Genomic DNA, 24,421 nt, shown 5'->3' with positions numbered 1-24,421 from the left:
CAGCTGCCCAACTAAAGCGTTCCAAATTATCGTCGACCCATAAACACAGAACGAGTGCGAACGCGTCACTAAATAGCGCAATTTTCGACAGCCACGACCTCGCGACGCACAAGCAGCAGACGACGATCCCGAAGCGAGCATTAAAGGGGTCATGAAGCACCCCTTGGGCTGATTGAAAAAACACATCCTGCGGAAAGCTGACACGGCTATGAACTGCTCTGCCAAATATTACAGTCGAGCGCGCCGCGTAATGGCCACAAACGGAGCGCGAAGTTGCCGTTTCCCCAGGCACCCTCTTTTCAAACAGAGGCCGGTTCTCACTCTCGTCGGTGGGCGGGGCGTCTGTCCGCTGTACGTCGCAAGAGACAGCATGCTTATTGGCCGATAGCCGACGTAAATCGAGAGCGGGCGTTCGGATCAGATGCGCTTCTTGCCGCGGGGTGCCGCCACTTGCCGGCGCCGCACTCCTTAGTACAACGGTAGCCGCACTCGCGCAAGCGAATCACAGCGGGAGAGCGATCGCGTTTCATGACGCGCGCTGGCCTAACTTCTTCCCCCATGCGATCCCTCCCTGTCTAGCTTCCAGTGCGCTCGCCGGCACGAGAAAAGAGAGAAAGCGCTGGAAGCGTGCGCCAAACCCCCGTAACTCCGCTGATTCTTGACGGTATTGAGAAATTTTTGCGGCAATCGATTCGGGAGGCAGTACACTCCGATACTGAGGCCATTAGATCATTACTTGGAAAAGTGGTTCATGACCCCTTTAACACGTTTTGGCTGCTTCTGCGGTAATACTGCAGAAGCAGCCAAAACGTGTTTTTTGTACGCTTGTTACTGAATGGAGGAGCCAGCTGAAATGGAGAACTTGAACGCGGAGAAATGCTCTTTACGACGAGCCCAAAATTGTGGCGCCCAGTGGCGCTGTTGCCGAGCTATAATTTTGAAAAACTTTTTTTTTATATTTCTGCAATTTTCGCCAAGTCGGCAGACGCAAAACAAATTTTTTATAGCACTTCTACGTAGTTTTCATTGAAGATATTTTGGAATCAGATAGAAATGGGCTACAGAAACTGAAAATGCGATTTTCCAAAAATCGTATTTTTTTTTGGTTCCCCGTTAGACCATGTTTGTGACTTAATTCTCTCCGGTTATAACAGACCCATTCACTGTTTACATGAAAGTATGTTGTAACAGTACTTGGATTTTACATACTCTCTTTACAACAGACCAAAATCCTCTTCACTATGAAGGTCTGTTGTAATGAGGTTATACTGTATACAGCTCTTTTATTACTGCCACACTAGCAGCTTCACTTCAGTCGCTGTGTTTTCGCAGGCTTTCACTAAACTTTTTAGGTGTCCCTGAAACGTCTTGTGGTGCAAGCCTCGGTGCGAAAGGTTCATACACGCACAAAAGTCTGAAAGGGCAGTAACACCTTTGCCTATCATCTGTATCCCCTTCATGGCCCTCATGTTGACTTCGAAGGGAGTGATGGTGGCAGTTCCACTCACTCTCGGAGAAGAAAATTGCCTCTTCTCGAAATCACAACTGCTGCAAGAAAAATAAGCTGTACCGCAAGGCCGTACTCCTTGTCCGTTGCCTTCCTCACGCTGAGACTTTTTGCGTCGCATTTGTCGCACTTCGCTGTGCAAAAAAGTTATTCAAAACTTTCATATCGATGAGCAAAAAATTCGGTCCCGGCGTCACCGGTCTGGCACTCCGCGCTGACTCCAAGAAGGTCGACTTGCGCTGGGTAGCCGACTTTCCAGACAGAACGGTGTTCGTTTGCGCCGATCTCTCAACTCGCTGCGCCTGCTCCACCGTTGAGTAGTACGCGGCATTTCGCTAGTCGAACTTGGTCCACGGTGTCGTCAGTAGAAGTTCCCGGCAGATCCAAAGGGTCCGGCCGCGACTCCAACTCCGCTGCCGACGGTGCATTGTAGCCGGCGCCTTCTTGTTCCAAGCCCGTTTTTACGGCTTCCAAAGCTCGTTGCGTCGATGGTTTCAGACGAGTCTCCAGGCATCTCAATCGCGTGGAAAAACAACCGGCACAAAGCGGAAACACGGTCCATCGAGAAACACGCACGATCGCAAAAGCAGGCGCACACAAACGGACAGCCACGGCGGAGAACCCAACACAAAGAAAAAAAAAAAAAAAAAAGACGTCTTGGTCGCGCCAGCCAATGGGAGACTCGAAAAGGCGCGCTTGAAAAGTGCGCCGCGTGAGAGTCAATCAGTGGCCTGGAAACGACCTTCAGAAAACCCGCGACGGTGGCCGTCTGCTTGAGCGACGCCATTTTGAGATGGCGCAAAATGTGCAAAAAAAAAAAAAAAAAAATCAGCTTCAAATCTAGCCCAAGATGGCGGCGCTCGGCCCGCTGCAACGCTCATGGCGCGCGCGGGAAGTTCGAACAAATTTCGTCCTTTTGGGGACATTTTAGTGCTGCCGGGGTGCTTTGAAAGCCGATTTTATTGCGGTTCCCGACCGAATTTAGCGTTAGCAATTTGAGAGTAGGCGCTTAGAAGTACAAATGCCTCGAAAATAAGCTTTGCGAAAAATCGATTTTTTGACCATTTTTGACCGTTCCAAGACCCGCGTCTCCCCTTAAAAAATAGATTCTTCACTTACAAGCAGGGTTCTCCTTAGAAATTTTCTAAGGATGGACATTTCGAGCAAGAGCTGAGGCGGGGGGCAATATTACGTTTAGGAATTTCAAGTTTCAAACTTGCCGTTTTCAACACATCCCCATTTCATTTCTGGGATCTATGACACACATAGAAAACGGGAGCAAGGGCACTTGTGCTCTAGCACTGGAGTTCGTGATCTTTAATGGGGGACGCGGGTCTTAGAATAGTAAAAAATGGACAGAAAATCAGTTTTGAGAAAAACGCATTTTAGGCATGTTTGCACCCCTAAGCAGCTGCCCTCAAAATATTATCGCCGATTTAGCCTGGGAAATGGGTTAAAACTTATTTTTAAGACGCCACGGGGGCCGCAAAATGCATCTCAACAGGCAAAATTTGTTCAAACTTCCCGCGCGCGCCGCGGGCGCAGCAGCTGGCTGATCGCCGCCATCTTTGGCTTGTTTTGAAGCTGTTTTCTTTGTGTACATTTTGCGGCGTTTCAAAATGGCGTCACTGCAACAGAACGGTCGCTATCGGCGCTTTTCCGAAGGGTGGTTGTAGAACGCTCATTGGCCAGAGCGCGCGCACGCGAGGCGAGCCCCTTTGGCTGGCGCAACCTCGCGCCTCCCATTGGCTGGCGCAACCCGAGGTGGCCATTTTGTTTTTGTATTTTTGTTCTGCGCTCACGGCTGCCGTGTTGCGGGTGTCGTGTGTTGTTACAAGTGTCATCTTCCTCTGCTTACGCTCGTGTTCGTGCGGATACGGCGACGGGAGGAGTGCTTGGCATCGCAGCGCGCAACGGAAGTTCAAGCCGTTGGATGTTTGTGAACGGCGGCAAGGAAAATGGCACAGAATTTATCCACGTGGACTTATCGGTGATAAAAACGTTCTTTGGGATAAAAACGTTCTTTGGGCTTGTGCTTCGTTCCGAGTTCGGCTCAAGCAGTGACCTTTTTCAAGGCAGAGGGTGCTTCAAAGCCTGTGCTTCATTATCATAGGTGCGACTCGCGCGAGAAGCGCTTCTTGTAGAAGGTAGCTGGTGATAGTGGTGCTAAGATAATTAATGTCATTTGAAGTTAAATGCATTAAATTAGGGCCACCAATACTGTCGACAAGGGTGCAACTGTAGTCGCTTCAACCACGACCAGACAGGGCAACACCGGAATTGCAGAGACGCCGTGTTACACTTTGGGAAACTGATTTGTGCTCCACAGCCTTGAGAAGGTTAAAAACTGACATTGGAAGTTGCAAAAGGATCACTTATACAGTAGTGACACCAAGCACAGACTTTCAAAATTACACAAACCAGCAGGGGACCCCGAGTACAGCCCTTGCCTGCTGTTGAGCCAAGTGGTATTGCTGGACAATAATAACTGATTTTGGTTTAATAAATAACCCACGTGCTTTGTAGACTTAATCTCTCTGTCTATTTATTTGCCTGTTGCAAAGCAACATTCATAGACAAATTTTGTATTTCTTTAGCTTGCAAGGAATTGGTACAGGCCTATGAATTGCTAAAGGGGGAGTTTATCACTTTGGTACTGGGTGCACTATGTGGCTTTATAAGAAGATTTTGCCAGTACATTGGCAGGTCATGGTCACATATTTGGTATGGCTGTTCTCGTGAAGAAGAAACCTATCAAATGATATAACCACTAGTGCTGTGGCTGCACTTCCACAAAAGTTACAGTTGTCTGAAACTTCAAGTGGGTTTTCTCAGTTGATATTTTTGCTCAACGCACTCAGCCTTACGGGTTTTTTTTTCCATGTTGTTGCTGAGTAAAAATCACAAATTTGGTATCATTTTACTCGTATTGAAACGATCTGGGGGGTGATGCTATTTGCATTACTCTAGCACCATTTTACAAATTTTAATTAAAGATACTAATGAGAGCGAATCAGAAAGAAATAACCACCAGTGAATGTTCATCTGTTTTCTGACCTTCACAGTGCTCTCAAGGGAATAAAAATAGCATCACCCCCTACAGCATGATCTGGGCATTGGGCCCATGCACTTACATATTGGTTTAGTAGGTCGAAATTGCCTAAAAGCCCGTAAGAAGCAGGCACTAATTATTTTTTTGAACCTCGAGATCTTTTGAACTAGTGCAGCTATTAAAAACTAATTACAGATTTGAAATCAGCATAAAAAACTGGCCAAGACAGTGAAGTTTAGTTCATATTGACTCAAAAATAAAGAAAAAATTTTAGGACCCACGTCCCCCCTTAAAACCCCAAAGACACCTCTTTAGACTTCTTTTTACATAACCAGGTAGTGGGAGGCACGTTTGAATGACATTGCGCATGCACAGATACTATTATTAGTTCCTCAGGCGCACATTTTAAAGCATCTATCTGAGCAGTGGGCAGTAAACCAAAGCGGTGGGCGGTGAAGCGGAGCGCATTGTGGGGAGAACTCTGCTACTAGACATCACTTTTCTGAGTGCCACTGCATAGAATTTTAACTGGTCATGCTTAAACGAGTTAAGGGGGGAAGCGGGTCTTTGAGACCGAAAATCAGAAAAAAAAATCGAATTTTTGAAAATGTTTTATTTGGATTCTGCCGCTACTGATGCATAACCTCGCCAATTTTCATTCGTCTTAGATCAGTATTTTAGCCGTGACAGCATTTTATGTGCCATCAGCGAGCTAAATTTTTAGCGATGAACGCGTAAAAAACGGGCTTATTCAGCGCTGCGCTGTTGCCGTTCTACGTTCCCTACGGCAGCCATCTTGGTCGCATTCGAAAGAGCCGCGCTTTTTCTTGAATATCCCGCCGCCCTTGTTTCCGTCCACTCAGAATTCATGTAGAAAATCCGCGCCAAAAAAAGGTCCCTCCGCGTGAGCCTATTGGCACAGTGAGCCCACGTGACTAAATAACGCCTTCCGATTCGTCGGGCCTCCCGCGCTGTCTGCTACAGTGCACGCAAAGCGGCAAGTGATGTCGCCGTAGTATAACTGTGTTCTCGTCGATTTTCGTCCGTAAAGTTCCAACCCGCGCAAGCTGGCAAGAAACTGGAGCAGGCGTTTTTATCATCCTCAACATTAGACTGCACGTTGCGGCGGCTTACTGGCACGGCGCCAAGCGAGCTAGACGAAGTGCGCCGCAGCCGCCGGGAGTGAATTAGGCCTACGCTCTCGGCCGCGTTTTGGAACTTTGATCGTGGCGAAGCCACATCGAAGGTTGCGCAGCGCTCATAAATTCGAAAAAAAAAAAAAAAAAAGCGAGATCACGGCTCGAGTGCATCAGAAGCGCATCCAGCGGAGGACGGCGTGGCGGGGGAACGCGATTCATCGGTCGAAATGCCGACTTCACCTGTGTCGGCGGCCGCCTCGACGACGTCAGTGATAGGCAGCGTGGTAGAAGGATCGACACGACGTTCTTGACTAGCGCCGATCGTGCGCAACAGCAGAAAAAGACTGAAGATAAGATCTCCGGCTTATCGGCAACTTCCGCTAGCGAGCGCAAGCTGCGGACGCTCGCAACAGCGTGCGAGGGCTCTGACCCGTCGGCGGCTAACTACGGCATCGTCGACTTCTCCGCAATCAACAAACTGCTTGAAAGGACATGCACTGGGGCCGTTTCGATTGGAAAATGTGATAAACTACTCTCCTGGTGTCTTCTAAGGCATTTATTTGCAAAGTAAAGCATTTTTACTTGTGTAGCGCTCCTTGAAGATACAGAGCTTTGTTTTTTGCTTTTTTCTCAGTTTCAATTTTTTGGCCACCTTTCATTTTTTTAGCGAGCGTTTCTCAGCTTTGGTGCACTTGATTTTGATCATTTTTGTATTACTGAAAAGCTGGATGTTTAGTGAGTGCAACAAAGTGTCATATGTTACTATAGAAAAGCGTAAGTTTTTACAAGAGAGAAAATAACAAAAATATATTTTCTCGGTAATCGAATGGCGAACTTTGAAGCTTCATAACTTTTGTTGTAGGAAAGCTAGAACCATAAAATTTGCTTTTTGAACTCTGATAACTGTAGAATGCAATGACATTTAATTCAGCAGGATCCGAGTAGCCAATATATCAAAAAGGTGATTAAACGAAATTTTAATGAATGATTAATTTAAAAAATTGTCATAAGGGCTACATAAAAACTGAGTTCATATTTGATATTTACACATGTAAATACATGATCACCGAAGTTTTCATCATCCTAACTTAAATAAAAAGATGCTTCATGTCAAAGTGCCTCTTCCCCCCTTAAAAACAATGCTTTCAGTCTTTTCTGATTTTCTCAGTTTCATTTTTTCAGCCAGTGTGCAATCTTCTGATCACGTTTTCTCAGCTTCCACAAGTCCAATTTTAATCATTCTTCTTTTGTTTAGAACCTAAGTGTTTGGTAAGTGCCGTACTACTACCAAGTAATGCAAGATAATGTTATTTATTAAAACAAATGTCACTTTTGATCAAAGTAATTGAGCTGGTACTGCAAACATGAACTTCAAATGCCTACAACTTTTGTTCTAGACAAGCTAGAATGACGAAACTTGTTGTTTGGCACTCCTTGGTTACAGTAGGTTATAATGACATGGAGTTTAGCAAAAACTATGCAGTACATTTTTTTGGAAAGATGACAAAAGATTTTTACCAAAATGTCTCTGTTAAGGAAGAATGGTATAACATACATTAAAACAAGCTGTGTATTTAAGATCAGCATACAAAACTACATAAACCTTGAAATTTTCATCATTCTAACTCAAATTTTGAAAAATGTTTTTCAAAGGCCCACATATCCCCTTAAACAAGCCCCACACGACTTTCCGACCATGTTGCTTATTACGATTGTCCCACATGACTCTCTCTGTCTGTGCTGCTCATTACAAATTTGCAAGTGTCAATCTCCCTCAAGAGGTACCACAGTCCAGAAGAGGTACTAGATACCACCACCGTCAGTTTTTATTATGTCACTCGGAAAGAGCTCTTGCTACAACTGACAAGTATGTTACTACGGAAGCGTAAGCTTGCACTCGATCGAACTCGACTTATTTTACCATGGACATTTTTTTGACATGATGGTAAACTGAATTCGAAAACATTCAGTGCTAGCAGACAACAACGTTAAGAGACGACACCACTACTAGCACATTGTCATCTCTTGCATCCTTGTCTGCTAGTGCTGAATATGTTTAACTTTTGCAGCTTATGATTACGTATTGTAGAGAACTACCCAGCTTTAATATGTGCAACCACTCACCTGAAGGTGCACCCCTCCATACGGTGTTTCCCCTCTGTGCAAGTAGTAAGGAACATTAGACATGCTCTCCATGCCACCAGCAACCATTATCTCCTGAAAAGCCAAAGACACCGACGGTAAACAACAAAAGCAGAACCTGACAACTTCGCTGCAATGTTGATTGCGAGTGCATGTCGTTCGGATTTAGTAGGACACAGAGAATGATGTCCCTGGACCTGTGGATTACCGAACTCCTGTTTATCTGCCAGCGATTTATTATCACCAGGCCAGGTGAAAAGCAAGCCTAGTGTACTCAACATCGTGGCTTCAACAAAAGTTTTCAATGCCAGGTCAGGCTTAACTGAGAGCAATGAAGAATAACAGTCTCTGATTTCAAACAAAACCAGTGTGGCACTGAACCACATGCATGGACATGTTTTTTCTCTGAAACTTGCACGTGAACGAGGCTCCTACGTTACAATTGAACTGACCCATCTCTAAACGGTGGCAGGAGGGAAAGTAAACTTAACTGTGCTCACAGAAATCATGCTTTAGAGGCTTCAGAAGTTCCCATTTCAAAATTATAGAAATTCAAACAGGTTTAACAAGCTCTTATCCATCCCCTACACTAAAATTTGTGCACCAAAACATGCCTTAGGCAATTTTTTTAAATCTTGGCACAAAAGGTCCAAGCAAATGCATGCAAAGCACCTCAACATGGTCAAATTCTGACAGTGCAACAGTACTGCCTAGCCAAACTATTTGACTAAAACTTTCAAGATTTAAGGTTCAACTGTAGAAAACTGTTAGAGCAAGGATACATAAACGCGTGCACTTATTTCTGCAGCGCTTCTACAGCTGCGTACACACCGACAGATGGAAAAGGACATTACCTGGGATCCACACATGAGGCTCTGGGCTGCCAGCATTATTGCCTTCATACCGGATGCACAGACTTTGTTAACTGTGGTGCATGGCGTGGACTGAGAGAGACCTGTGACGAACACAATTCAGCACACAATTAACGCTAGGACAATACCTCTACTGCATCGAGGAGGCAAAGCCAAAACATACTTGCTGCACTAACTGCACAGACAGTCACTTGTATGGCTCCAAAATGCTCAACCTGCTTTATTCTCAACTGCCATCAATATTTGCTGCCAAGCACGAAGAACTGCCACATTATGATGGGATGGATATGCAATCTGACTGTTATTAATTCTGAAATTTTATGTGCAAAAACCGCCACATGATTACGGGGCATGTCGTAGTGGGTGTCTCTGGGTTAATTTTGACCACTTGGGCTTCTTCAATGCGCACCTATATACCGTATTTACTCACACAATGACCGCACATTTGTTCAAAAAAAAAAAAGTTGACACAAATTTGTAGGTGTGATTATACAGTAGAACCTCGTTGATACGTTCCCGCTTAGTACGATTTCCCGGCTCCTACGATCGAAATCACGAAAATTAAAAATAACCCAATACAGCTGTGTGTAATACGTTCCGGTTAATACGTTCCCGGAAAATACGATTATTCGGCAGCAACGTTCAGCACCGCGGAAAACTGGGGTCGTATGATACGTTTTGTACTCATAAACACTCATTCAGGTGTGCAAAAAAGGCCCTCTCGTGTACTTGTGAAGCGTAAGCCGCCGCGCGGTGACGGCAGCTTCTCCGCAGTGCCTTTCCCCCCTCCACGCTTTCTCTGCTTTGCTCAATTGTCCCCTCCGCGTCTCTTCCGAATTGCTCGATCGCCGCTCTCTGTCAACTACACACCGACCCGAAGGCAGGCGGTGACGCTGGCCGTCAAAATCTTCGAACGGCTTGCCGCGGAAACGCACATGCCGCCGCCGCATCGCCACCGCTGCACATCACGCCGCGACCCGTAACCATAGCAACGCCGCCATTGTGCCTAGTCAATATGGCCGATAATTTTCCGCACACTTTTCTCCCGGAGCTCAATCGTTTTTTGGTTGCTCCGCCCGGCGCAATTCCAGTCGGCGTTCGTATTTCTCTGGCTGGGCAATTCTGCCTACCAGCGGGTCGTCAGAAGCTGACAGAAGAGATTTGGTCTGAAAGATATCTGGGAGGTTTCTGGTTATCAGACGCCAAAACGAGACGATGTGCGCTCGCCGCCATCTTTGTGAGGACTCGACAGATCGCAGTGCGGGCGCTTGGAGACTTCACCTTCGGTTGCCATTACGCCGGGCGTTATCTTTTAAATTCCGTTCCGCCGTGCGAGGTAGTGCGATTACGAGTGGCGGCGAACATGGCAGCGCATGTCTCAAGTTAAGACAGAACACAAACTGATCAGCGCGAGTGTGCGACGTAGTATGCGATAGCCGCGAACAGCTGTCGCTTTCGGGGACGCTTATCACTCTCGCGAGATTTCTCATATCGTGTTGTACCGCGATTGTTACGTGCACTGCGAAGAGTTGAGCTTGTTAAGCCTTTAGAGGGGCGGCAGTTTTCTTCACGGACGGGGCGAGTCACGCGTGATCTTGCGAACGTACGTGATCGTATCCCAAATGCGTATGCTCGAGAATACTTCCGCTCTTCGGCAAACCTAGCCCCATATTTCCAAGCGGCAATGCAGAAACAACCGACGCTCATGCGGCGCAAAGTTTCGTCTGCTGACACGGCGGTAGCGTTTCTTTACGTTTACGCTGCTTGTCTCAGAGTTCGATTTTGCAATATTCGGGTTGTCTCGGGATTTCAATACACGTGACCACGACGTTATTTTCGGTCAGGACCGGAACTAGCTGGCTGACATCTGGCGGCCAGCGAGATGCCAGGAGTTCGAAAATCGAAGAGTCCCTCCATGTTTTTTGAGAAATACCGTATTTACTCGCATAATTTGCGCACTTTTTTTCGCGAATTTGGAGCTCCGAAAAGGGGGTGCGCAAATTACGCGGAGATTTCGCGAGCACATCTGAAATAACGCACAATATATAGTCCTAACACGCGCGATATAATACATTAAAGAAGAAAATAAATTATTGCGCAAACGAACGGTTTTTAACATAATTAGCACGTACTTTAACCAGCCAGATTCGGTCATGCACGGTCTAGTCAGAATCACTGGTTGAGAAGTCCGACTGAGAATCATCGCCGCGGCCGCTGTCACCGCTTTTCCAAAGCGCGTCGTCCTTGGTTCCGTCGAGTGCGTTGAGGCGTCTTCTTGAAGCTCTTCGCGACAATGCTGGGAGTGACGAGGTGCCACGGCACGGCGATACCGGTGGGCCTAAGCTCTCGCACATATTTGAAAAGGTATTTTTCAACGGCAGGAAACTTTCCATGCTTCGGTCCTCGGAACGGTCTCCTTCCCGGTCTTGTATTAAAAAGCGAACTCTTCTGCGGCACGGTTCCCGTTTCCTTAGCTTGAATTTTGCCGAATAGTTATTGTAGCCCAGCGCAAGAGAACAGTGAAAACGTACCTAGCTGATCGCGAAACCTAAACTGCCTAAACTTCCGAAATCAACGAAGGCTGCGTCGCAGTGCGGACGCAGAGGAGGAGGGTCAGCGCGGGAAAATGTTGGCGCGACTGGCCCTCGCACGCCTCCGATGCAGAAAGTAGTCCGTGCCGTGTCGCGCGCATGCATTCTCACGGTGGGAGAACGCTCGAATAGTTCCGACAACCGGTGAACAGGTTTAGGTGTTCGGGTACGGTTGGTATGGTCTCGGTGGTTTCCGGAGAATAGAACGAAGTAATCGGAAGAAGGGACTTCGCACTCGCAGCCTGTCTTGTGTATGACTGCGCTCGCCTGCTCGGTGAGGGCCGCGGGGCGCGGCCGCGCGGCCGTCCAAAGTTTCCCAGTGCGCGCGCGCCGGCGAGCTGGCTCGAGCGGGGCGGGGAGCGCAAAATATGCGAGTAAATATTTTTTTTTAGCAAAGCTGGCTAAATATTAGGGGTGCGCAAATTATGCGAGGGCGCAAATTATGCGGGTAAATACGGTAAATGTTTTTTGGCCTTGCACCTCAATATGGGCTTCTCAGCCTCAATTTTTACTGGATTCGGATCGTACGTTTTCCCGGATCATACGTTTATTTTCCGCGTTTTTTTCGGAAACGTATCAACGAGGTTCTACTGTACTATGTACAGTAAATTTCTTCCCTAAGCGCACAGCTGTCTTCCATTCCACCCTTACATAAATGTGGCCCCCGCAGCAGTGATTTGAACCCCCGTGCTCGAGCTTAGTGGCACGACACCTTACCTGCCAAGCTGCTGTGGAGGATAGACTAAAATTAAGTTCTGGGACTTTATATGCCAAAGACACACGATATTGAGGTACAGTGTAAGGGACCCTGGATTAATTTCACCCACCCAGTGTTCTTCAAATTGCAGCCAAACGCAGTACGCAAGTGCCTTTACATTTCACCCCCACCAAATTGCGACTTCTGCGGCTGGGAACTGAACTGTGACATTCTGCACCCATTTTCGCCGACAATGACACCCATGTCTGCACCGAGTACTCTGCTTTTAGATGTAGTTATAAATGATGATATAAAAGTTACACTGTGTGCGCCACACCCTCAAATATAGCAGAGTTTAGCCTAAAGTATGGTATACAAGAATTGCTGCCTTTCAATGGCGCTGGTACTTACAGTATTCACGGATTCAAACGTGACATCAAATTTTAAGTGTAACGACTGGTATGTGCATTTGCTTGAGATAACCACGTCATGTTGCGGTCATTCTGGTCTCTAAAGATAATGTAGGCTCTGATCTATTCATTCTAATCCAAATTACACCGATATGACCTGAAATGAAGATGGTGGAAACAAAAGTATATGCGTTACTTAGCCCTAAATTGTCCTGTTTCAGTCCGTGAGTACCGTACTTCAATGAAACATAATCTATCAAATGCTAACACGTAAAAAAATAACTTCATTTTACGCAAGAATGCGAAGAAAGCCATACATTGGCCACCATGACAGTGGGTCACCCAACCACCAATAAAAGGATAGTTGGTCCAATGTAACAAAAACAATGCAAGGTCCAACAAGTGCCTACAACGAAACGGCATCAGCGCAACGGTGCTTCCGCACAGTGCAGCGTGTTGTTTGGTCTTAGTAGGTAACAGTAGATCATCATCCTTACTGCTCCTGTGGAAACCAAACTACACTTTAATCTACCAGGGATTAATAACCACCAGGTTGGAAAAAAGTCAAGCCTGGGGTACTCAACACCCTGGATGGGGTCAAAACCAAATGCCCTCCGAAGGAACACTTGCCTGCTCCCAAAGCTGCTTGCCTTGCCGGTGCCTGTCCGGCGCCAGCTGAGATCACATTGCCCATGAAGACTTCCTGAACATCTTCACTCTTGATTCCTGCGGAGAGCCAGAAAAGGTTTACAAAGAAAGAAAGAACACCTTTTCGAAGCTAAACGTCGTGATACACTGATGCAAAGAAAACCACAACCGGCCTTTTTTTTTTGTAACTTGAAGAGGCAAACTCGTCATCTGCGTCCTGCATACAATGCTCTACCCAAGCAGAACGAAGCATTTATGGAAAGGAATATGATAGCACGCATGTGCAGCACCACAGTGTCATAGCATAGTGAGGAAGAAATAGTTTTTGCTGCAGCCAGACAGGTACTTTGAATTGGTTGTTCGTTTACATGCTCCCTCAAGGATTCTATACAAAAAATTTCGATATCCCACACAATGCAGGTTTCTCAGGGTTTCATTCGGCAATGTCATTGAATTGGAAGAGCATTTTGGAGGCAGTTACTTTTCAATGCTGTCAATTGCATACTGCGCCGCCCTTAAAGGAGTACTGACAATATTTTGGAGAGATAAATTGTGGACTAGATTTGTGTGGACACACACGCATCATCTACGAAATATTAAAGAATAATATAGCCTAGAACATATTTAAAGTCAATTTTAAAGTGCGTGTTGCACCACTGCATGCAAAACGTGCCTTCAGTTTTCATGTAAACAACCAACCACCCCCTGCATCGCGAGCTTGCGTTGGCTGCCACGATCCGTGCAAGCGCTCTCTCCAAGCAGACCTTTCCAACAGAAAGCGGGGGCAAGCTTGCACAGGAGTACAAAGGCTAATATCCTTGCCTTGACAGCGCATTTTTGGGGGGTCACACATATTTGCAACACCTCAGAGGGCATTACAGCAGCAAATTATGCACAAGAAAATGCAGTATGTGTTTACACAAAAAATGACGCACTCTCGCATGATGAGGTATGCCAGATCAGATACTATCTAGCAAAGGCATAGCGCACAGAGTTGTGTTCACAGCCTCCAGAGTATGCATCACTTCTGGCAACCAAACTACGCTTCAGGATGGTTTCCCCGTGCTTCACTTCTTCTAGCCTGTTGTCAAAATTTTGCGACACACCGAATCCAAACTCACGAATTTTCACGGGACACTCAAGAGAAATGTTCATTTGGATGTCACGCATGGCTCTCTGGCAATAACCTGCCAACACATCATCCTATTCAGACTTAAAAAAAAAGAATGCATTGTGCATGGTGTTTTCGAGGAGTGTGGGCGTTCCGAAGAACTTGTGCAGCTTCATCCATTAAGGTGCATAAACCGAAATTACTAACTCTACAGTATGGAATGTTCTAAATGAGAAACCTGTTCACCTACCGTGCCCACTTTTGTTGAGTGCAAAAACATGCAAACATTTTTTTGCAAGGTGTATTAAAGTTCAGAACATGGGAGAGGCCTTTGCCCTGCAGTGGGCGTAGACAGGCTGATGATGATTAAAGTTCTCTTAAAATTTAGCCTACAAATCTCACCTGGGGTTGTGGAACAGTGCAAGAGTAATCTTTGACATCCTTGGCTCACATACTCAAACTTCGAATTGTAATTATAATACTTTTGTCTAGGCAAAAATACAGGAAGGCTATAACAGGTCAACTTACAAATGGAGCATTATTAAGTCTAATGAAGGTATTTTTCACCAAAGTGCACTAAGTTTCAATGTATGAATGCTTCACATTCAACCCCAATCAGCATGCAGCCACAATATTGAAATCTCCAGTATGAAGCCTCCCAGTTGAAAATAACACTACGAAAGCTGAGGCAGGCACTAAGCTGCTCCAACACTGTATATAAGGAGTAGTGAAGAAAATGACTGATTCTTCTCCCTGTGAAACATATACGCCATACACCTGGAAAATTGTTTCAACTGATGGACTATTATTTCTCAACTACCTCAGTAAGCTGATGAGATAGAACAAATGTGAAAACATATTTAACTTCACACCAACTATCCTGCACCAATGATTATTGAGATCTCAAATATCAAGATTTTTTTTTGTATTTCAATCACTCTGGCTCCTCTGTAGGCTCAGAGCTGCTAAGCTCACCTTTCTGAGCCTTGAAAATACAATTCGCCCAATTCGTATCGATAAAACTTATCTAGGCCAAAGCAGACGCTGCCAAAATCTGTGACAACATGAAGCTCAAAGTGGTACCAGTATTTTATCTTTGCCCGTTTGACTAGCTTATCATTAAACCTCCTCTTACGATAAGGATCGCCTTCTTGGTATTGCAGAAACATTATTCACAAACACAGCTTTTTTTCCCCCCATCTTTATTGTTCCTTGACAACACTATCATATCAGCATGCAAAGCCTTTTCTTTCTTTCAATATTGTCCTGCAGTATGCACAGCCCTGCTATAAGTGGGACAACAGCCACCACTCTCAAAATTATGTGCAGTACACCTTCCTCTTCATTATTTTTTTCTTTTTTTTTCAGCTCCCTCACATCGCCTACTAAGCCCTGGTAACAAACAATGCCTCTCAATAGGCTAACCTTACCTATTATTAAACCTTCTAGTGCTCTTTCCTAAATGCTGGTCAGTGTATACAATTTTCCTGCCATATATCCCGAAATAGAGCTGTGTAGACAGCAGATAAGGCTACACTGTGCATACAACTTGCAGGTTCCAGTGAAGTGTCCGAAGCCATGATGGAATGACACAATGCCAGCTTTCAGAGCAGTGGAGTCCAGAAGATAAAATCTTTCTACTTCTTGAATCTTACCGTAATTTTAGTGCATAACCTTCTTTAACTCTCTTTAAATTTACATGTTACTGCAATACATTTTCGGCTTCCTGAACAGCAATGGTTCTTTAGAAGTGTGCAAGAAGGCCAGCACAATTAGGAACATCTCTACGTGTTAGGTGAACGGTGGGATTTCGTGTGCACTACTGCTATGACTAGAACATGCAGAAAGAGTGTTTGGACAATAGCCAGCGGAACTCTTGTACACCACCACCAATGACACCTGGTAACCTCAGGATCAGTGCTACTCTAGAGCAGCTGTCCAGACACTTAACAATGGCTGTGTTCAAACAAGAAGATGTGCGTCTCACCTGCTCTCTCGATCGCCCCTTTGATTGCTACGGAACCAAGCCTCGTCGCCGGCACCGAGACAAAGGCACTTCTGAATGAACCGATTGGCGTCCTAGCAAAAGACGCTATAACGACTTCCTGCGGTCAAAGGAAAATTTCTTTCAGTCCTTTATGCTGGGTACTTGCAGATGGAATATCAGAAGAAATATGATTAGCTTACTATCTCGTAAAACAAGATTAACTATGCTGATGAGCAAATGGGTTAAGAAGTTCATGACACAAAAAAAGCAGCAGTGCCACATATTACCAAAATGGCTACATAATGGAAAATTTCACCTAAGAATTCTATCCTGCGGCAGTTCATTGCCAGCTTCGGCAGAGTAGATGGGACAGAGGTAAACTAATGCTTCTATCTTATGCAGACTCGTACAACCACATTTAGTGAACATTCCCCCCCCCCCCCCCCATCCAAAAGAACTTGACCTTCACTGTGAGTAGATCTAAATGTTATACAACTTTCTTAAATATGTTTACACGTGCATAAATGCTTTACAATTTTCTGAAAGACTCGCACATGCATGAACACAGCCTGTGGCCCTAAACCAGTGGCCTAAGGTGAAACATATGCTAAGCACAAAGACGTGCACACAGTCCCCTTCAACATCAAAATTGCTGCAATACATGCTACATGCATGTTGTTCATCACATAATATGCAGTTAAAACTGTGTTTTTTCATGATTTAAAATTCACTCAGGCTCCTAAGCATTCTTGCACTGCAACATCAGCCCTTAGAGGAGGACTGGGATACTTACATTTAACGTATTAGTAGTACCGTTGCAGTACATCCTATGTAACAGAGCAGTAGCAACCTGAAAAAAATAAAAATGTAAAAATATTTATAAATGACGAATTCGTCGACTTTTTAAAGGTCTTTCAGGTCCAAGACATCATAAATGCCGCAACTTTAAATTACCAAAAAGCAATCTGTGCCCATTTGTCCTACTTTTTACGCACAGAGGGTGCTACAGTATCGTGATATTTCCCACTACAGCATTGCGAATATTTTTTGTATCTTCCAGAGTAAAAAATGCTTTAAATGCATTTAAATCATGTCGTTCGGCTTTGGTAGGCTCCAGCAACTGTATCCATCACTGGGGCCTTTGGATAACCGAACTTTGATCTACCAGGAGTTAACAGACACCAAACCACATAAGGCTTAGTGTCATAAAAGACAACACTCTGGCTCAGACAACATTTTAAGAATACGTGCTTCCTTCACGCGGAATTCAACGCAAAAGGGGAAACCCCACGGCTGCAAGACTTTATGCACACATTCATGCACAAGAAAAATAATAAAACGCTTTGGTTTACTCAAGGTGTCCGAATACCATGTCGATTACGTAGATATTTGAAAAACCATTCGCAATGGACGGTAAAACGCATTATATGAAATCGAGCGCACAACCAATAATCGAGAAATGAGTGGTGCGAAATGTTACCACGTGGCAACACAAGGGAAAATAAATCTTTCCGAAATATTCCACCCAGAAGCAACTTTCGGCCGGCTTAAGTGTACACGCTAGGTCAAAGCACGAATATACGAGGTCCTACGATCACGAAACAAGTAGACTCAGCCCAAAATCGACAATGATTGGGCCCAAGAGTCCTAGGCAAAGAAAGCGCCGGCCAACTCACCACGTGGTATGCCTTGTCCTTTCGCGAAATTTGTCGGCAATGGCGACGCTACGAGCTGGCAGCAGGCGTAACTACACACTGCGCCTCTCTTCGAGCACGACTTATCAAGCTGCATTGCCGAATGATTCATCAAGCTCATAATATAAGGTTAAAAAGCAATCGCCGCTCGTCCACTCCCCGCAGAGCGATGTGGCGATTGTCCGCGCGGGAATCGATCTAACAACGGCTTCTGCTCCGCCTTTCTTCGTGGCTTTGGATTGACCCTCGCCACTTCACGTTGCCAGACGGCAATTCTGACGCCGCTGGAAACCGCCATATGCACGAAACGATGGATGGATGGATGGATGCTATGAGCCAGCCCTTTATAACGGGGCGGTGACATGTCTGCCACCAGACTCGAAGGAGAAAAAAAAAAAACTTCCTTGTTTCATGTTGTCCTAATGCCTTATCTACATTGATTAAATCTATGTTATTATACCGAAAAATATAAATTCACGGTCCATCTCTCTGCCTCTTAAGGCAGAATGACCTTTTTTTTCCCCCAATTATTTATTTTTGTACTTTATCTCTACTTTTCTGCCACCAATACTCTAACAGTCTCTTACTTATTTCTATCGCGGGCGTGTTCAGCTTTCCATTGTTGTCCCTAAAACCCAAGGCTTCACGTAGACTCGTGCCCACACGTATACCTGGGTGAATATCGCCACATTCAATCAGTACATGTTCCATCGTTTCCTTAGTTCCCCCGCAGCATGTACATTGTTCTTCTTCGTTACTGAATCTCGCTTTATAACTACGCGTTCTAAGGCAGCCCGACCTGGCTTCAAACAGTAAAGCGCTTCCCCTTGAATTATCATAAAACCTTTCCCTCCTTATTTCGTTTTTTCCTTTTCGGTAGTTACTCAGAGCCGGCTTCTTTTCCATCGCTGTCATCCAGTAAGTCCTCTCCGCCTCTCTGACCTTCCGCTTAATGCTCCTTGTTGCCACATCGCCCGCACTGCCAGCCGTATATTTACTGGTGAGCCTCCTAGTTCTTTTTCTCCACTGCGTGTATGCAATACGGTACAGCGCACCCTGCTTCAGTGAATGAAGTAGAAAATGAATAAACCATTGATTTATCAGGGACAGCTCATACGTCTGAAAGTGACAGCAGTATACAAAAAATATGCAGAAGAGAGTCACTATTAGGGAAAGAAACGGGTGAGGAGTGGGCACAAATGCCACATGATTCACCGCCGAGCTCGCCAGCGACAGGAATTCTGTCGGCTTCAGCCACTTATGTAAACAAGATGAATAATATGCAAGTCTAATTTGCGTGAGCATATTCCTTGCTGCCTTGTAGGCGATGCGGGACATTACGAATAAACACATTTATTTAAGCAGATGGCGCAAAAGTCGTTAAAAAGTGCAATTTTCAATACACTGCCGATTTAAGTGCTAATAATTTGGCAGCTTCAGGTTTCTTTTTGTTTTCTTGCAGCAAACTTTCAACAGTCTTTGCTATCACAGAAGCAGAGCACGGGCCTTTAAAATTCTGTCGGACTACTAGATCGGCTTCCTAAGTCACTAATGCTGCATTTATTTCCTGCAGCTGTGTCCGAAACAACTTTCACAATATTTCCACAGTCTCTATCCACGAATCCTAAAAGCCTAGTATGCCTGGTATGTGAACAACTCGCTTGCGAGGCCTACAGCCCCTGGTTCAGCCTGTTTTGTGCTCTGCATATTTTGTTCAATGTCACCTCTGTCGCAGCCATTTCCTCGTCAGGCAATAATAACTTCGGTGCTAACTAGGGTGGAGGACGTCTCATTAAAGGAAAATATGAATCTACAAAGGAAAAGCGTGCTTCTCGTAATGTCTTACTGTTAGGTATAATATTTTCTCTGAAAGGTTTTTTTTTTTCTGAAGATCTCAAATGTTTCCTTTGTAGGCTCTTGCTGCTGTATGGTACTTCGAAAAGAAATATTCAGGAAAGGGGAAACTTGTCGTGCATCTATCGCTTAAAGGTACAACTGAAACACAAACCGACCTCACGGAAAGCCCTCTCTGTAGTTGTGGAATATCCATTTTGGTTTGAAAATCCCGGGACCAATGCTTCTCCGATGCAGCCCCTCTACCACCAATTGTAACTAGGAGGCGACAGCTTGCAGAGCCAGGCCCATATAATCAACAACTTGAAGCACAAGGACACAAATTAGTTTAATTTTGCAAGGTGGAGGTTCATGAGTAGTTTTGTTTATAGGTTCTGCACAAAACCTGTAAACCTAGGCAGCTTATTTTCAGCAATTTCAAGACAAGCCCGAACATCTACTTGGCATTGCTCTGAGGGGGCCATCTGCAAGCTAGCTTGAATTCTTTAGCCAGTGTCATGTCCTGGGGCTCAAGCAAAACTGAATGTGCAGTTTTTTATGTCACAGCAGCAAAGGCATTTTTTATTGCCCTAAACTCAATGCAGAACCTTATTTTTATGAGGATCAGAAATGTTCTATTTCTTAAACACTAATGGCACACTTTCAATTATGCCTGAAATAAATCATTCAAGCGCTTGATTTCTCAACTCTCTCATATTCATTATGACTCAGACTATAGCTAACCTACAATAATTATTAAGCATGCTTTCTTGACAGAAGGTCGCACAAGCGGTAGATGCCTCCTTGTCACCTCCATGTTCAATGAGTGGCCAAGCTTTAAAAGGCACATTTTCTAGACCTTATAGCAAAATAAAAGGAAGTGGGACTGAGCAGGCAAGCTCAAAGAACGCACATTTATTGAAAAGGGAAGGCGAAAGAAAGTATGGAAGCTGTAATGGAACTATCGTTGCAGTCATACATGAAGTGTCTTGAGTATGTGCAACAAATGTACATGAGAGCTCAGTGGTCAATGCGACGAAAGGGCATAGAAATGAAAGGTAGGATGAACTAGGTACTGTAACATAAAATGGCATTCAAAAATGAAGTTTTTTAACAGGAAAGCTTGAGAAAGATAAACATGCTGCCTGAAAATGCAGGGGCGTCGCACGATCAACTGAGGCTCCAAAGGGTGGGGGAAGTGGTTATTGTTAGATAAAGGTTAAGGGTGTACAGCTCAGTGCCATGGTTAAGTGAACAAGGAAACAAAAGAAGAGAGGAGAGACAGAAGCAATGAATCGACACAACTGAAAAAGGGTATTTTTCAGAGCAACAACTGATGCATCAACTAAACAGGGAGTCGCATGCTATCAGGAATACAGCTTAACTCCTGCTCTCACCTTACCTCAATCCCTTCTGCCTTCCTTTTTTTGTTAACCGTCATTCAACAAGTTGTGTTTCTCTCATCTTACCATTGCACACTAACATTCTATTGGTATACTACTGTAAGAGTTCTGCATGCTGCAGCCCACTGTAAAGCTCAGAGCTTAGTGCAGCAATGCAGCTACAACTGAACTTTGCTCCTTAACACGGGCAAAGTGAGAGTGCATGTTAGTTGAGTGTATTGTTAACTAGACAGAAGGAGTCCACTATTTCTAAAATTTATCCTTTTTCAAGAGCGAAAAATTACCTGCAGCAAGAATCATTGCCCCAATAAAGAGCAGTCGTTTATTGAGTGAGCCATGCCATACGTAGAAAAAGCAACACTTTCTATCACAGCTAAGTAGTAACTTAACCTAGAATACTTAACTTTTAGCTTCCCCCAAGATTTATTATAAGGTTGGTGCCGTCACACTCACCGACCCTACGTGAGCATACTATCGCACAAATATGCTAATTTTCATTGCCTGAACTGTAAGCTAAGTAGCTCCCAATAATCCCGTTAGCATGTAACCAAACACACAGATATCCTTCCTTTTCTTTGTAACTGTTATAGTGATGATAAGACAGGCCATTGTAACTGTTATAGTGATGATAAGACAGGCCATGCTGACTATTCCGTCTTATTTCTCCGTTTCATAATTTAATAGATCTAGAAATAACTGCTCGAATCAATTGACGCAAATAAAACCTTAGAAGCACCTACGTGTGTTACTGCCCATAATAATTTTAAATAAATTTGAGTCAATAATTTCGTTGCATCCATAGCCATCGGGTAACCATCAGGTTCTACCGCACATACAAGGCCACTGGCAGTTTTCACAGACCCTTCTGCCTGTATTTCGCATAGATAAAAAATAAGATTTGTTTGACTTATGGTGCCAGTAGATAGCATATTAATTAAATGTACTCTGGTCATCCCCATAAAGAAATATAACCCCAAAATAGCGCGGAATGCTTCAAAGACCTAATTATTACGTGTAAGGTAAGAAAAGCACTGCTCGCGCTAAGCATTTCGAGCAAATTAGTAGCAGGTCTCGTCCGAAAATTGGGCAATGGGAACGACGCTGAAATATTTAGTAATTCGTCAACAGTGTTCCTCAAGTCGCATTGGCGCCGTCGACATTGCCTTTCACTCGCCTATATTAACCTATCGAAAACAAAACAGGACATTCCCAACTTCGCATGTATGGGAGCCACATAGCTAATCAGGTCGCCAAATTTGTGTCGACGACCCCTCTTACGAGCACCGTCAGCCTCGAATACTGCTAATATTTTCGTTCTCGCAACATCGGGAGACAAGGACAGAATCGGAAATACCACGGAATAATATCAAAACACGTCGCAAACTTGTGAACATTTCGAAAGGAGAAACTCGGAGTAGGCCGTTCTAATTATGTCAGTGACCCCCGCTCCTGGTACGGTGCCACCGCTGGTGAACTTGACACTGAAATCGCGAGACGACGCGTTTTTGCTTTTCTTATCTCTAAGATACGGTACCGACATACCTTGTAAAAGCGGTAACGGTTTTCTCTTCGCTGTGCTGCGAGATGGGACGTCCGTTCAAGTGATGTCGCGTTCGGGAAGGAGCGCCGAGAGCAAAATAACCAAAGAACGAGGAAGAGCTAAACTGTGAATTTCTGTTTCTTTTGTTCTGTTTTGTCTGGCAGAGGAAGATATACAAAACACCAAACCGCCGAGGACGTAAACCGGTTTCCTCGTGAGCTCCCAGAGCGGCCGACGAAGCACATGCTCTTCGCCACGGTAGCGACCGCTCCGGCGATGTTTGCCGTACACGACGTTTGCGCTACGCTATGCATATGCTGATGAACGATTTGACGTTGATGAATGATCCCCGAGCGTACGACGAGAAAAAAAAGGCGAAATCTACTACAGCTTTGGCAGAGGAGAAACCTATTAACGTATGCCGGCATCTGATGAGCAAGTTTCAATAATTAAACAAAAAAACTGCAGAAATCTCATTTGTGAATCGACGCAAGCAAACCTTAAAGTGCTCACCTTTCTGCTACACCTCCCCGTCACGAGCAGTGCCATAATGCATTCAGAAATAAATACAAAATCACGCCACTATAACATACGAGAGCTCGCCACAGACGATGAAACGATCGTGCCCTTCGTTCGCTAGGCCTAGCACGCTAAATAGTACAGACGTATGTGGTGGCGCTAGTAGACAGTGCAATTATTGACAGAGTGTAACCGTAAGTACCATAAGTGTTCTGTGGTGTAACATCGTGAAAGCTGCAGTGAGAGCTGCGTAAGAGACTTAATCGGTAAATTGTGTAATTAACATTACGCCATGGAGACAATTCACTTCATGATGGGATAGTTAGCCGCAAAAAAGAAAAAGCTGACCTCATTCGTGAACACTTGAGTTCGTAAAACCTGTTTATGTGGCAAGGGAACTTCTTGCTAAAAATTTTTACATTGTCTCTTTATTCGTTGTTGGTAGTATGGGAATTTTTGTGCTGAAAGTGTGGACACGACTCTTGCAATGCTCCCCTTTGTGTTGGCGAACACATTACACCAAAATTAAAAATATTGCCTTTTATGTGTTTGATTCGATGGACTTTCATATACGTGCATGTCCTGACAGAAAGGTTTAAGTCCTGCGTCGCGGCGCGTAAAATGCAGTGAATATGCAACGAAATAACATTTTTGAATTACCTTGTCACGCCCCTAAGGGCATGAAGGAAAGAAGGTGACTTGACATATGCCTGCTGCGGCCAGCAGCTGCGTTACTGCATATTTCATCGGACGACGCCATTTGCGCACCGGATGTACTCAAGCCATGCACCTGAAGAGTCAGTGAGCCCATCACACAATCAAACAATAAATAATAATAAAAAACCCGTACGCATGAAACGTCGGAATGGAATAAAGCACGACGTTTAACATCTTTGATTCACTTGGTTTGACTTCCTTCGATTCAGCTACAGAGCACGAGTAACTGAGAATGCGTCTAATCTTGGCAAAGTCATTGGGTTAATAGTGTTCTTTATAATTCGGTATCAGGAGCTTGTGCACGTAGTCGCATTGGGTTGTCGGCCGATGCGAATACGCCGAATGAAAGCCACGCTTTCAGTTAGCTATTCAACCCCTGTTTTTTTTTTTAGAAATAGTGCGCACCGAAGTAAACCAAGGCCCGGGCAATGCCCGGGTTACCAGAGCTATTTAATGGGAGCTATTTAAAAGGAAGCGCACTGTGGCTACACCACAGTGCGCAGTGGCGTAGCCAGGGGTCAACCCCCCTCCACCCCCGAATTTTTTTTTTTACATTTTG

The 24,421-nt window shown here is 44.8% G+C and overlaps 1 protein-coding gene across 2 annotated transcripts in view; it reads right to left on the bottom strand.

The window, feature by feature from the left end:
- Window positions 1-23,266, bottom strand: part of LOC119396118 (acetyl-CoA acetyltransferase A, mitochondrial) — a 46,497-nt gene extending 23,231 nt beyond the window's left edge. For both annotated transcript variants that reach the window (XM_037663210.1, XM_037663211.2), the window contains exons 1-6: window positions 23,140-23,266; window positions 16,950-17,006; window positions 16,157-16,274; window positions 13,041-13,136; window positions 8,695-8,795; window positions 7,823-7,915 (exon numbers count right to left, since the gene is read on the bottom strand). In XM_037663210.1, the coding sequence (XP_037519138.1) occupies window positions 7,823-7,915; window positions 8,695-8,795; window positions 13,041-13,136; window positions 16,157-16,274; window positions 16,950-17,006; window positions 23,140-23,175 (501 nt within the window). In that variant the 5' untranslated portion in view covers window positions 23,176-23,266. The remainder of the gene's footprint in view (window positions 1-7,822; window positions 7,916-8,694; window positions 8,796-13,040; window positions 13,137-16,156; window positions 16,275-16,949; window positions 17,007-23,139) is intronic.
- Between the last annotated feature and the right edge of the window lie 1,155 nt (window positions 23,267-24,421).

This window comes from Rhipicephalus sanguineus, chromosome 6, assembly GCF_013339695.2.
Source record: "Rhipicephalus sanguineus isolate Rsan-2018 chromosome 6, BIME_Rsan_1.4, whole genome shotgun sequence".
In the NCBI taxonomy this organism is placed as follows: Eukaryota; Metazoa; Arthropoda; class Arachnida; order Ixodida; family Ixodidae; genus Rhipicephalus; species Rhipicephalus sanguineus.
The sequence above is the reverse complement of the archived record's forward strand: the minus strand, read 5'-3'. Positions and strand labels throughout refer to the sequence as shown.